Source organism: Cricetulus griseus, chromosome 5 (assembly GCF_003668045.3).
Source record: "Cricetulus griseus strain 17A/GY chromosome 5, alternate assembly CriGri-PICRH-1.0, whole genome shotgun sequence".
Taxonomy (NCBI): Eukaryota; Metazoa; Chordata; class Mammalia; order Rodentia; family Cricetidae; genus Cricetulus; species Cricetulus griseus.
Genome location: NC_048598.1, coordinates 147157747 through 147172842, shown reverse-complemented (window position 1 = coordinate 147172842; position 15096 = coordinate 147157747). Strand labels below are relative to the sequence as shown.

General features: G+C 40.8%; 1 protein-coding gene across 2 annotated transcripts in view; it reads left to right on the top strand.

Annotated features, from left to right (window-relative positions):
- Positions 1–14280, top strand: part of Srp54 (signal recognition particle 54) — a 73817-nt gene extending 59537 nt beyond the window's left edge. The window contains exons 2-5 of one of the 2 annotated variants that reach the window (XM_035445061.1): positions 1450–1623; positions 8860–8926; positions 10431–10528; positions 12285–14280. In XM_035445061.1, coding sequence (XP_035300952.1) covers positions 1450–1623; positions 8860–8926; positions 10431–10528; positions 12285–12491 — 546 coding nt within the window. In that variant the 3' untranslated portion in view covers positions 12492–14280. The remainder of the gene's footprint in view (positions 1–1449; positions 1624–8859; positions 8927–10430; positions 10529–12284) is intronic. The other variant, XM_035445062.1, reaches the window with a different exon arrangement.
- The last annotated feature ends 816 nt before the right edge of the window (positions 14281–15096 follow it).

Below are 15096 nucleotides of genomic sequence, written 5' to 3'. Positions count from 1 at the left end.
CACACACGCCTTCTCCAGGCTGTGAATAATGAGACTTAGAAAATAACACACATTTGCCTGTCCTCTGGCTCCACGTGCACACGTTTCTCCAGGCTGTGAATAATCCACTACGTGGTTGATGGACAAAGAAGGATTAAAAGTTCAAAGTTATACTCAGCAACATGGCAAGTCTGAGATCAGCCCAGACCAAACATATAGAGCACAGAACAAAAACAAAACCTGAATAAATAATTCCCTCAGAATGAAATTTGGATGTGTTTAGAACTCCACACACAAGAACTTTTTGTTTGTTTGTTTTTGGATTGGATTTTTTTGTTTGTTTGTTTCTGAGACAGGGTCTACTAGAACTCACTACGTAGACCAGGCTGGCCTCAGAACTCATAGAAATCTGCCTGCCTCTACCCCTCTACCTTCACAGAGTGCTAGAATTAAAGGTGTGCACCACCACGCCAGTCTTCTATAAGTAGTTTTGAAATTTGTAGATCTTTGTTAAAAAACTGTTGCCATATACATACTAATGACCAAGTTATCTGAAAATTCAGGTATAGAACACTGAAGGCTTTTCAGTTTTATTTGGCACAGTGTTTAAAATTTTCCCTAGCCCCCCAGGCTGGAGAGATGGCTCAGCAGTTAGGAATTTTTACTGCTTTTGCAGAAAGGACCACGGATTTGGTTACTAGCACCCACGTGGTAGCTCACAACTATCCATAGCCCCCAGGCCAGGGTGTCCAGTGTGGGCCAGGCACACATGGCACACATGCGTACTCAGCAGGCAAAACACCCATAATACATAAAAATAAATCTGAAAGAGAAGTTCCCCCTTTTTAAATGCCTTCTCTATGGGAGCTCTTGATGTCTGTAGGGACTTACTGAATTTTGGCACCTTCTTGGCCTTAAAAGGATTTAGGATTCCAGAAGTTTGTATAATTTTTAAAAGTTGCTGAAGGATTTGTTTAATTTCTTTGGTCTTTAAAATAAAGCAAACAGGGTCAGGAGAGATGGCTCCAGTTAAGAGCAAGGACTGTTCTTCTAGAAGACTTGAGTTCAATTCCCAGCACCCACATGGCAGCTCACAACTGTCTGTAACTCCATGACCTGAAACCTGCACAGAGATACTACACATCAGGCAAAACACCAATGCACATAAAATAAAATAAATATGTTCATTAAAAAAACAAAGCAAGCCAGGCATTGGTGGCCCACTCCTTTAATCCCAGCACTCGGGAGGCAGAGGCAGGTGGATCTCTGTGAGTTCGAGGCCAGCCTGGTCTACAGAGAGAATTCCAGGACAGGCTCCAAAGCTACACAGAGAAACCCTGTCTCAAAAAACCAAAAACAATAAATAAATAAATAAATAAATAAATAAATAAATAAAATAAAAATATGTTAGATATCCAATGAAAGAAAGACTCACTCAAAACTCATTTTCTTAATTTTTCATTCATATAGATGAGTAATGAAAGGGGCTTTGAGAATGTAGAACTGGGAGTCATAGGAAAAAAGAAGAAAGTTCCAAGGAGGGTCATCCACTTTGTTAGTGGAGAAACCATGGAGGAGTACAGCACTGATGAGGATGAAGTCGACAGCCTTGAGAAGAAAGATGTGCTGCCCACCACTGACCCGGTATGTGTGGTGCTGAGGGCGGGCTTTGCTGGCTGAGTTTTTGCTCCTTGAACACTGAAGGGAAAGGACCATTTGAAGTTTAAGTCAGCTATCATCCATTACCATCTGGTAGAAAACATTATGTTTTACACAATGTGGATGGAAATATTTCCAGCATTTCAATAGCTTACACCAGTTCTGCTTATTTCTATCAGGGTTCTTTATCAGTGTGAATTTTAGTCCCATCAGTTCATGGAAAGGAGTGTTCTTCAAGGGAGCAAAGTCCATTATCCTGTGTTTACAGTGGGCACTTTTGAGAGGTTCTGGTTTAGATGCTGGTCATGGGGTGGTGGCTTCCATAAACTATATGGTAGTGGGGATATAGGCAATAAACAAATAAATGTTCTATGATTAACCAGGCTCTCAAAAGTACTATAAATAAAACCTAGAAACAAATAAAACCTAGAAACATATTAGAGAATTTAACATTTCTAAATTTAAAGCATGCTAACTTTTATAGGGGTTAGGTCAGTAAATTTTTGACTGTTAAAAAAAAAAAAAACAATCCAGCGGGATGTTGGTGGCTCGATCTCTGTGAGTTCGAGACCAGCCTGGTCTATAAGAGCTAGTTCCAGGACAGCTTTCAAAGCCACAGAGAAACCCTGCCTCGAAAAACCAAAAAAAAACCAATCCTAGCTAGATGGTGGTGGCAGAGGCAGGTGCATTTCTGTGAGTTTGAGACCATCCTGGTCTACAGAGCTCATTCCATGACAGGCAAGGCTACACAAAGAAACCCTGTCTCAAATCTCCCAACCCCTCCCCAAATTCCAAATTCTCTAGTACATTAGATATTTAAAGGATTGTACAATATATTCAGGGTAGTCAGACATGTTGAATATCAGTGGTAATCCATATAGTGGAAGCATATTTGGATAAATGTTTTCTTTTTCTTTTTAAAGTACTCTGAAGGGATTTAGTTATCTTTTAAAATGTTTGTATATGATCATGTTTTTAAAATAAATAAATAAATAAATAAAATAAAATAAAAATATCTCTGTGAGTTCAAGGCCAGCCTGGTCTACAGAGAGAATTCCAGGACAGGCTCCAAAGCTACACAGAGAAACCCTGTCTCAAAAAGCCAAAAAAAAAAAAAAAAAAAAAAGAGCTTGGTTGAGCCCCCTGTTTACATGCCACACAAATATACCTGTTTAAAGCAATTAGCAGTTAGCATATTCATCACAGATAGGCACAGCCACAGCCACAATCAGTTTTAGCACATTATGTCATCCTGAAAAGCTTTAGTTCTCTTTCTACCCTCCAGGTCCTTCCTCATTCCTGGCCACCGCTAATCTTTCTGTCCATACATAGGGTTCCCTGTCATGAACAGATGTGTGTTCTTTCTCTCTTCCTCCATTTAACTTATGTTTTCAAGGTTCATTCATGTTATAGCATGTGTTGGTACTTTGATCCTTTATATAATGTTATTATATAATATCCAAATAATACTTTATTGTGTGAATATACTGCATTTTTTCATTCCTTTGTCAGTTACTGGCAACTCTGGTGTTTATACCATTCAGGTCAGATGAATACAGGCTTTTGTGTCACTGTGTGTTTTTTATGTTCTAGGAGTGGAGTTGTAACTGTTTAAACATTTGAGGAACTTTGTCTAGTCACTTTTCATGGTGGCTGCACCATTTTTCATTCTTTTTAAAATTTTCTTTTATTATGTGAATAGTGTCCTGTCTGCATGTATGACTGCACACCAGAAGAGGGCACCAGATCCCCCTATCGATGGTTGTGAGCCATCGTGTGGTTGTTGGGAATTGGACTTAGTCCTCTTGAAGAGCAGCCAGTGCTCTTAACTGCTGAGCCATCTCTCCAGCCCCTTAATTTTTTTTTTTTAACTTTTATTTTTGTTTTGTGTGTCTGTGTGTTTTTCCTACTTGCATGTATGTCCATGTACCACCATGTGTATGCACTGCCTGCAAAGGCCAGAAAAAAGGTGTGCACCTCCACACTTGGCTAGAGATTTAATTCTTATGTTTATTTTTAAGTTTTATAGTACCAGCATGGGCATGGAAAGTCCCAAGTTCAAGGCCAGCTTAGGAGCCATAGGGAGTTCCAGGCCAGGTTAGGCTACTTTATGAAACCTTTTGTGCATAGTTTGTATATTCAGGTCTTTGGTTGTTTTTGTTTTGAGACAACCTATAGCCCAGGCTTGTCCAGAATTCAAGGAGACCCTCCTGCTTTAGCCTCTTAATTGCTGAGATGACAGGTGTGCTCACAGCCACCTGTTTTGAGTTAGTTTTCTGTATGATATAGGTGAGGTTCAGACTTAATGCTTTGCTATATGGGTCTTCAGACTTCACAGTATAACTCGAAAAGTCTACTATCTCCCTTTGAGTAGTGTCTTGGTTTTCCATTGCTGTCAAGAGACACCATGACCACAGCAACTCTTATAAAGGAAAGCATTCAGTCGAGGGCTTGCTTTTAGTTTCAGAGGTTTAGTCCTTTACCATCGTAGTGGCACACAGGCAGACTTGGTGCTGGAGAATTAGCTGAGAGCTACATTCTGATCTGTTGGCAGGCACATACGCATACATGCATGCTCGCACAGGACTTTTGAAACCTCAAAGCTCACTTCCAGTGACACACTACCTCCATCAAGGCCACACCTCCCAATCCTTTAAAATAGTGCCACTCCCTGGTGACCAAGCATTGAAATTTATGAGCCTATGTGGGGGTTGTTCTCATTCACACCACCACATGTGGTCTTGGTGCCATTGAGTATGGTTTTATTCTGGACTTACGTCCCTTCACCAGGTCTGTGACTCTGTTCCTGGGCCTATACGTTTCCTTGGCTCTCGTCTATGGAACACTGAGCACAGGTGTTCTCTGCCTGCTGGAGATTTTGAAGCTGAAAAATGTGACTCCTGGGATTGTTGTGTTTTCCTCTTTTCTAGATTGTTTTGGCTGTTTTAGGTCTCTTAAAATACTGTGCGGATTTTAGAATTAGTTTGTCAATCTCTGAAGAGAAGGCAGTGGAGATCATGTTGAATCTATAGGTCTGTTTAGGGCAGTGGTTCTCAACCTATAGGTTTCCACCCCCACAAGACTCACATATCATATATATATATATATATATATATATATATATATATATATATCATAACAGTAGAAAAATTACAGTTATGGAGTAGCAATGAAATAACTCAGTGGTTGGGGTCACAACATGAGGAGCTGCGTTAAAGGGTCACAGCATTAGGGAGGTTGAGAACTACTGATTTAGGGGGTATGGCCATATTACCAACCACAGAGTTGTTTTAGAATCAAAGTCTTGAGAGGGACGACAAGAGACACCTTTTTGGAGGAAAAGAAAATTTGGGGTTTTACCTATAAACTAAAAGCCTTGAAGACCCACAGTGCAGTCCCAGATGGATGTTTCTGAGTTGGGGGTGGTGGCAGTGATGCTGGGAGTGGTGACATGGCTCAGGGGAGACCCTTGAGCCATCTGTGATTTTGGCTCCGCAACATCCATGTCCAAATAGCAGGCCGGATAAGTTCCTTCTGTGTAACTGTGGGTGATGGGGGATGTCCTTCTGTATATGTGTTTCTCTTATTGGTTGATGAATAAAACACTGTTTAGCCAGTAGAGGCAGGAAGATAGGCGGGTGTTGCTGTTTTTTTTCTTTCCAGGCTGATCCCACTGCCCTTCTGCCCCAAATAAACACACAGACATGCTATGTTAGTTATAAAACTGTTGGCAAATGGCTAGGGCTTCTTATTCAGCAGCTCTGTCTTAACTATAAACCCATTTCTATAAATCTGTGTATTTCTACATGGCCTTAACTTAACAGAGAACGCCTGGCATATTCTATCCTTCCCGTCTCTACATGACATGGTTTTCTGGCACCTCTCTCTCCCCAGCATTCTCCTTGTCTCCTAGCTCTGCCCATCTTCCTGCCTCTACTGGCTATTGGCCGAACAATTTAATAATTGATATAAGTCTTTGTGTGCTTATTTGGGGCAAAGTGGCTGTGGCTGGAAAGAAAAACTCCAGTTCCATGTGGGTGAAGACAGGGGTGGCGTGTACCTCAGCCAGAGGCAGTCTTTGGTAGTCCTCGCTTCACTGTAGGCAGTTACTGTCTCTAAGAACAGCTTCAGGAGAGCCGTCCAGTGCAAATATTGATGTGCTTTCTTTTGTCTGTCTGTGAGTGTAGGTGTGTGTGTGTGTGTGTGTGTGTGTTCATATGTGTGCTGGTGTACACATGTGTGCAGGTGTTAATCTCAGGTGTTGTTTCTCCAGAGATGCCCTCCTTGTTTGAGACAGGATTTTTCACAGGGACCTAGGGCTTGCCAGTTAAGTAGGTTGCTGGCCAGCAAACCCCAGAGAGCCACCTGCTTCTGCCTGCATTGTTCTGGAATTACAAGCATGTACTGCATGCCTGGGTCTTTATGCTTAGTTCTTTTCTAAGTAGTTCCTTACTCATACAACCCGGTATACATTATAGAAATTTCACATTATATGTTATAAAAATTATGCCAGGCATGGTAGCACATGCCTTTAATCCCAGCACTCAATAGACAGGTAATCTCTGTGAGTTTGAAGCCAACCTAGTCTACATAGTGAGTTCCAGGACAGCCAGGGCTATTTAGAGGTACCCTGTTTCAAAACAAAACAAAACAAAACAAAAAACCAAACCAAAACAACAACAAAAAAGACCCCCAAACAAAAGGAAATTGGGCCGGGCGTTGGTGGTGCATGCATTTAATCCCAGCACTCGGGAGGCAGAGGCAGGCAGATCTCTGTGAGTTCGAGGCCAGCCTGGTCTCCAGAGCGAGTGCCAGGACAGGCTCCAAAGCTACACAGAGAAACCCTGTTTCAAAAAAACAAAAAACAAAAAACAAACAAACAAAAAAAATTGGTTCAGTCCCTTTTATTCTGCCATTGTTGTGCTTACTGTAAATCAAAAGTCAGATCGTCTTAAACAGAGGCCTTTGAGTAGCCCTCAGCCCCACAAGCATCCTCATGCTGTGAATCCAGACAGTTCAGATGTGATCCAGGGAATCGGTAGTAATTGGCAGGGCTTACTTCACGGAGTACCTTTGCAAGAAGGTCGAAGCTATTCTGTGTCTTTTGTTCAGTTTTTAAATTTTAGTTTATGTGTATGGGTATTTTGTCTGTATATTCACGCATCAAGAGAGTGTCAGATCTCCTGGAACCGGAGGTAGAGACAGTTATGAGCTGCTATGTGGGTGCTGGGAATTGAACTGGGGTCCTCTGGAAGAGCAGCAAGTGCTCTTAACCACTGCATTCTCTCTCCAGCCTCTAAAGGTTTTTAAATTAAATGTGCATGTGTTCGAGGACACACACCCACACACACAATACACACATACACACGCATACATACATACATACACACACACACACACACACACATCACACATGTATATGTCGTGAAGGGGCATGCACATGTCACAGTACATGTGTGGAGGTCAGAGGACAGCTTGCAAGACTCATTTCTTTTTTTTCTTCCACCATGTGGGTCTCTAAGATAAACTCAGGTGGTCAGGTTGGGCACCAAGTGCCTCACCCACTAAGTCACCTCACCCACTTTTGTTTTTCCTATAAACTGTCACAGTAGTTGGCATACTCTGTGTGTGTCAGTGCGGGGGCGGGGGGGGGGTAGGGGTGGTACTCATTTGTGCTCTTGTATATGGAGGAGGGATCAACCTCAAACATTGTTCTCAGGAGTCAAGGTCTCTCACTGGGGCCTTGGAGCTTGCCAATTAGGATAGACTGGCTGGCCAGTGAGCCCCTGCAATTTTCCTGTCTCTCTCCCCAGTTCTGGTATTATTCATGGGGTCTGGGAATTGAACTCATGTCCTTAGGCTTGCATGGCAAGCACTTTACCAATTGCATTATCTCCTCAACTCCAGCAGACCTACTTTTCATCACAAGATGATCTCAACTCAGTTTTTTTGGAGACAGCATCCTCTGTGTAGCCCAGGTTGGCTTGAAACTTGATAAGTAGACCAGGCTTGCCTCAAACTTAAAATGTAATTATTCTGGCTATGTCTTACTCTACTCAGTTTTCATAGATGTTCTTGTTTGGTTTTTTAATGCCTTTATAATTATGAATATATCTTCTCCAAAAAGATTATGAACAAATTTCTCTCTCTCCTTGAAAGCAATTTAACAGTATTAATGTATCCAAATGCAGGCTCTGTATAAACAAAAATAGTGGTTCAGTGAAGCATGCCCGATTGATAGAATAGTGTCAGTTCTATCAATAAAGGCACTGTTATCTTAGGCAACCTTCACACAAGTGAGAACCAAGACTAGTTTGCTGTAGGAAGTATTCTGCCAGCCGTCCTTGCCAAATGCACTGAATTGTGTTGGGGTATATACACTAGTCCCATTTTTTGTTTGTTTGTGTTTTTTTGTTTTTTGAGACAGGGTTTCTCTGTGTAACAGCTCTGGCTGTCCTGGAAATCACTTTGTAGATCATGCTAGCCTTGAACTCACAAAGATCCACCTCCTCTGCCTTCCGAGTGCCAGGACTAAAGGTGTGCGCCACTACTGTCTGGCCATACTAGTCCCATTTTTATCCTTTAAGAGAACAAAGCAACCAGCTGTGATATTGCACACCTTTAATCCCTGCACTCAGGAGGCAGTCAGATGGATCTCTGTGAGTTTGAGGCCATCCTGGTCCACCTAGTGAGTTCCAAGACAGTCCGCACTACAGAGTGAGACCCTGTCTCAAAGCAAGCAAAGCAAGCAAGCAGACAAGAAAGAGAACTGCCTATACTTCCAGTTATTTTTCACCATTGAAAGTTCATTTACCTCCATTTCTCTAGCAGAATTTTCCTGCTATGTTTGTTAGGCATATCTTCAAGGTTCTTTCTGTTGACAGTACACCCTCTTGGATATGCTTATGAAGAATAAAGATAAGAAAGCAAAAAAGCAAGACAGAAGAAAGACTGTAAAATTTGTAGGTAGTACAGCCTGAGTTACAGTGCCATCATGTTGCTATCTCTGTTTTTGGTCCTTCCGTGGGTGAAGTTGGTGGTAATTATATGGAATACAATGAAGTATTCTTGTGGGATTTGGATATAAATACTTATGTTTTTAATTGACTGAATTCCTACTTATGGAATACTTTATATGCCTACTTATTATTTGACCAGTTCACCCTGGTGTAAAGATAGTGAATATCGGATGAATGTTGCTAATCTGACTTCTTGTTACAGACAAAACTTCCCTGGGGCCCCTACTTATGGTTTTACATGCTTCGGGCTGCCACATCAACCCTCTCAGGTATTGCTCTTCTGTTTGAATAGTGTATGATTGCTGTAGTAAGTTCTGCACACAGGAGCTTTACCAAATGGGATGTTCCCACTGAAGAAGCAGCAAAATAGGAAACTACCTTGTCCTCTACAGGTAGCCAGCTAACACTGGAAAATATTACTCTAGCTTGTGCATATGTTCTTCGGTTTATAGTTGTGTTAAGAAACAAACGAGGGCCAGCAAGTTGGCTCAAGCAGGTAAAGGTACTTGCTACCAAACTGACAAGTAGATTTGACCTCTGGAAACCCCATCAGGGGAGGAGAACTTATTCCTAATGAGTTGTCCTCTGGCCTCCACACAATACACCACCCCCTAAAATATAACAATAAAAACAACCCCAGGAAAATGGCGGCATTAATGTAGACAAGGTTGTCATATTTAAAACCCCGTTACCACCTACTCTGTTACTTTACCATTTGGTTTCCTACTGCTGTTAATCTGATTATGTCTCATTGCTTATTCTAAAGCCTTATTATAAACCATTCATCTTTTAATTTTTATTGGTATTTAATTTCTTCCTTGTATATTAGCATTTTATCATTTTATTGTTATTGAGTTATAGGGATGCATGGTTTCTTCCATGTGATTTTTTTTTAATGGTGCTGAGAACTGAACCTGCCCTGTACATCCCAAGCAAAATCTTCCACTGAGCTATGTCCCAGCAATATTTCACGTCTTAAATTGAAACATAGGTGATATTTGAAGGAAGTGAGTTATCAACTTATGTAGTTATGGTAATAATGTTTAAACCATAAAATTTACTGTTTGCAATGAACTAACTACTTGATAGTGTCTGTCACTTTTTTATTAGAGCAAATCATTGCTATTATTTGAGTCAACATTTATTGAGCATGCATTGTGGTCAAGACTGTTTGGTGTGACAGAAGAGCACAAACTTTATACAGTCCGGATTTGAATGTTAGCTCTTTTATCTGCTTTCACAACTTCTTTACATCTCTTAAGCCTGACCTTTCACTGCCTGCCAGAGCCTTCTGTATTAGGTGCTGATTTTGGTGGGACAGAATACATGGCAAAAGCAAGCTAAAGGTTTGATGTGGCTCACAGTTGAAAGGTACACACCATCCTGGTGAGGAAGCCGTGGCAGGACCATCATCCCTTTTCTCCAGCCCAGTGATATCCTAACCTTGTAATATAGTGTGTCTTTGAAAGAAAGGGACCTCTAACTGATAATTACGGTACCTGATGAGAAGCGTGTAGCAGAACTGTGGCTGGTCTAGCTCACATCTAACACCAGCACTGTGGAAGCTGGTGGAGGATCTCTAAGAAGTACTCTGAGTAAGTTTGACACTGTTCTTCAACATGCAAAAATAGTAATGTCAACAGACTGGTGTCCAGGACGGAAGTGAGGAGACAGGGGGATAAATTTATTGGGTTTAAGGGTAAAACAATAACTCTTGTATTCTTAGTATTACGATTTATGGTACTGTATGTCTCTTAACTTTTGTATCTTTAGTGTGTGACTTTCTTGGAGAGAAGATTGCATCTGTTTTGGGCATCAGCACCCCAAAATACCAGTATGCCATTGATGAGTATTACCGGATGAAGAAGGAGGTGTGTCTCCTTTTCTCACTTTATTGATAGTTTGCCTGAGGCTTGATGAGCCCCACAGTGTGTGTGTGGACACTCTAGGAGCCCAAAAGGTAGCTCCTGTGGGTTTTTTTGTTTTTGTTTTGTTTTGTTTTGTTTTTTTGCAGTGTTAGGCATTAAACACAGGACCTTACACGTGCCAGAGGAGGGAATCCACCACTGAAGATAGCTTATTTAGTTTATTAAATTAACAGATTTTTAGAACTCTTCAAAATTCTGATTTCCTAAGGTAAATGTATAAAACCTATGCTAGGTTTTGTTTGTCAGTGCTAATAAGTGAGGCTTTTCATGTATATTAATTTGATCTTTATATACCGTTTGATATTGTCACTTTAAAAAATGAAGAATTATCACCCACCCTGTGTAAGTAATCAGGTAGTTACTGAGTTCCCCAAGCCTCAAATCCCTGTTGTCATGAAAACTGTATCTCCTCCTAGGGTTAGTGCATAAAATGCTCAGAACAGCACCTAGTGTACATTGGCAAGCACACAGTAAACCAGAGGGTTCAGTGAAACAGGAGCAGAGCAGGTCAGGTAAAGCCAAAAGAGGTATGAACACAGGATGTATGTTCACTCAGTAAGCAGCAAGCAGTTGTTGGAGGGCTATCCCTGGAGGTCAGCCTAGAAAGATCACCTTTATTCTGTTGTGTGGCTTCAAACATGTTTTTGTTTGTTTTGTTTTTTTTATATATACAGTGTTCTATTTGCATGTATGCCTGCACACCAGAAGAGGGCACCAGATCTCATTACAGATGGGTGTGAGCCACTGGGTGGTTGCTGGGTATTGAACTCAGGACCTCTTGAAGAGCAGGCAGTGCTCTTAACCTCTCTGAGCCATTTCTACAGCCCTCAAACATGTTTTCTGTTTTAAAACAAAAAACAAAACAAAAACCAACAAGAAAACACTGCGCCATGTTCGAGCCTCCTGAGCTTGTTCAGTCCACTTCAGAAGCTTCTGGAGTTTGTTCTATCTCAGGATAATCCTCCCAAGAGGTCACTCATTCTGTACTGACTTGTAAAAGGTGAAAGATTTATAGGATCTGAAGAGAAACCAGAGTATCTCTGTACTGACTTGTATCTCAGGGTCCAGATACAGTGCCACCTCCTCTATGAACTGAACAGTTTCTCGATGTGGTCTCTGTGCTGCCTCTCTCTGTATCTTAACTTCCATTTAGACTGCAAAGGTCTTGAGGGCAAGAACTGGATGATCTGTACCTTGATTAGATGCTTAGGGAAAAACTAACCATGCTATACCATCTAATGAATGAATCAGCCTGTTAACTAACTAGGATGACACCTTATAATTAAAGTGTCACAGTAGTTATACAAGTGTCATAGTTGCTAATTTGTTACTTTATTGGGTAAGTTAATTTAGCTAAGTAGTGCTGGGCCATCCACCTTTAACTATTTTACTTTGAGAATGGGAAAAGACAGTTTTGTTTTGGTGGTGGTAGTTCTTTCAATTCCCTCCCTCCCTCCCTCCCTCTCTCCCTCCCTGTGTGGTGCTAGGGATCAAACCTAGATCCTTATGTGTATATTAGACATGAACTTTACCACTGAGCTACACCCCCACCCCAGAAGTATTAGACATGACACTAAAGTTTGGTTTTTGAAGAAAAAGATGCTAATGAAAGAAGAAATTTGCTCCCTTTTGGACATTACTATTTTAACTACTGGCATTTCCAATTTTTCTTTTCTTTTTTTTTTTTTTTATTTTTAAGGAGGAAGAGGAAGAAGAAGAAAATAGGATGTCTGAAGAAGCAGAAAGACAGTACCAACAGAACAAGTTGCAGCCTGGTTCCATTGTACAGACAGATCAACCAGAAACGGTGGTGTCCAGTTCATTTGTGAACATAAATTTTGAAATGGAGGAAGACTGTGAAGTAATTAAGGAAAGCAAACAACAGCCAGCCTCTGTCCCCCCATAGAACGAAATGACTAAAAAGTGTCAAACCCTAAACGTCAATCAGGAACTTTTTACATTTTTGTTTAGTGGGACTTAAAACAGTTATTTATATTTTAAATTATTAAGGGAAAATCTTCATTCTTATGCTGTATCTATCACAGTCAGATCTAAAGTTGGGACGTTTTTATGATTAATTAGTGACCCCCCCCCCATGCTGGGGAGTAAAACCAGGACTTCTTTCACATACACTAACCAAGTACTCTATCACTAAGCTCCAGTGCTTTGATTTTAAAACAGTCTTTTATAAAACATAAGGACATTTAGCTAGGCATGATAACACACACTAGGGAGGCAGGGGCTGGCGGTACTGTGTCAATTCAATGCCCACCTGGTCAACATAGTAAGCTGCAGCCTAGCCAGTGAGATCCTGTTTCAACCCCAAAACTGAAAGCATTGTACATTAAAAGGGGAGTTAAATTGTTAAGATTTTTGGTTTTAGGGCATTTGTTTTAAAAAATAAAGGTAAGTATTGATTAGTCATCTTTGGAGCTGATAATCCTAATAGCTTCATGCCTTGCCTTCCTTGCATTTAACATACCTAACCAATACTTTTATACTAAGGATAGCTCAGATGGAAGCACTATGGATTTCCTTTTATTGAGAATATCTTATGGAAAGTGTTGAATGTTACTACTCTAAATATTAATATGGGCTTTCACTTTCACTACAAGTCACTCTTGTACTTTTCAGTAGCTAATAACTTGCTTTGATCACAAATTAACACTAGTTACTGAATTAATTTGTAGTTGTAGTCAGGTGTTGATCCCTAGTGGCTACCTACATGGCTGGCCCCTTGGATATATCATACGTACTCAGGCCTTTCTGCATCACAGGCAGAGTAGCTGGGAGATGAGGAATTGGTAACCATTTAGTTTTGTTCACCATTCTGAAGTCACAGCCTTAAGTTGGACAGTTGATATGAACCAGGTTTGGCCCTTTCTCTCCTTACTAGGTTATCCTAGTGTACTATGAATCTAATTTTAAGAAATATTCCTAAATATGTGTTCAGAACTTTGTCTGTATAGCTTTAATTTATAATCAAATGTGGATAAAGAGAAATGTGGACAATGTTTAGATGCTGATCTTTTAAAAGCCTCATAGCTTTGAGGAATTAACACTTACAAACTGGCCTTCTAAATAGCATGACACTTTCCCTCTTCAATGTGTGCAATTCATACATGGATAAGTATATTATAGAGACCTGCACATGGACCTCTCAGTAAGTTCAACTGAAAGCTGGATTTTAACTGAATATGCAAAGTTTGAGTGAAAGCTTCAGTTGGACTAAAGTTTGTAAGGCTCAGCAAATGTGGAGTCTTCCCTGGAGTCGTGTGAGTGACTGGTGAGCTCCCTTCATGGGTTAAACGATGTGATGTTATCCTTAGAGGTTTATCTTTATTGTGTAATTAGGGTTACTACTAGAACCAGTCTTAGTTGATAGTTGCTAAAACACGCTGGCCTGACCTCTTCTCTTGTTGCAGTGCCGCCACCTCAGACACTTACCTGGTTATGAGGCGAAGGCAGGAGGTCTAGGGAGACTCCCTAGAGCATCTCTCCCGAAGTGCTAGTATCTCAGCGTTTGCACCACAGCTTGTAGAAGGAACCACCTGCAAAGGCTCTCAGTTTCCTCAGTTTACTTTTGCTGCTTGTTGGGCAACAGCTGGGTTGTGATGTTTGGAGTTATTCACTGTGCCTTACATTTTTATACTTTGGTTTATGCAAGCTATAAAATTTATCATAAATGGGTTAAATGGTTTGTTTTGTTTTAAGTCTCTCTTACCTCTTCCTACTTTCCAGCCCTGTGTAGAATTATTTTCCCCTCTGGATCACACTCCATGATGTCCTGTTTTCTTCTGATCTCTCTTTTTATAAAAACTGAACATAAGCCAGGTGTGGTGGTGCACTCCTGTACACCCAGCCCTAGGGAGGCTGAGGTAGGACCATGAGTTGGAGGCTGGCCTAGACTATATTTCAACAACAACAAATAACAACAGAAACCCATAAACAGGGGTAGGGGATGGGGAGAGGGAGGGAGGGGAAGTGTGATTGGTATGTAAAATGAATGAAATATTTAAAAGGAAAAAAAGCATAAACACATGAGTTAGTATAATGAAAACCTAACAAAACCTTTTAATAAAAGGTACAGTTTTGTAAATGTAACTCGATAATAGATAATAAAACTAGACAAAATTTCATACTTGTGATTTTAATGAAAACAAAATATTTGCTTGAGTACTTTTTTATTGAAACACCATCTTAAGAACTTGGGGGGCTTGCAAGATGACTCAGTGGGTACAATACTTGCTGGCAAGCCTGACAACCTGAATTTGAGCTCTAGAACCCATGTGGGGGAAGGAGGAATTGACTCCTCAAAAATGTCTACTGACCTCCACGTGTGCTCTAGTGTTCACACACAGTAAATAAATGAAATCTTGGGGGAAAAAGGCATGGTGGCACTCACCTTTCAACTCAGCACTTGGGGGGTAGAGGTGGATGGCTCTCTATGGGTTTAAGGTTGAAGGCCAACCTAGTCCACACAGCAAATTCCAGGCAGTCAGGTCTACACA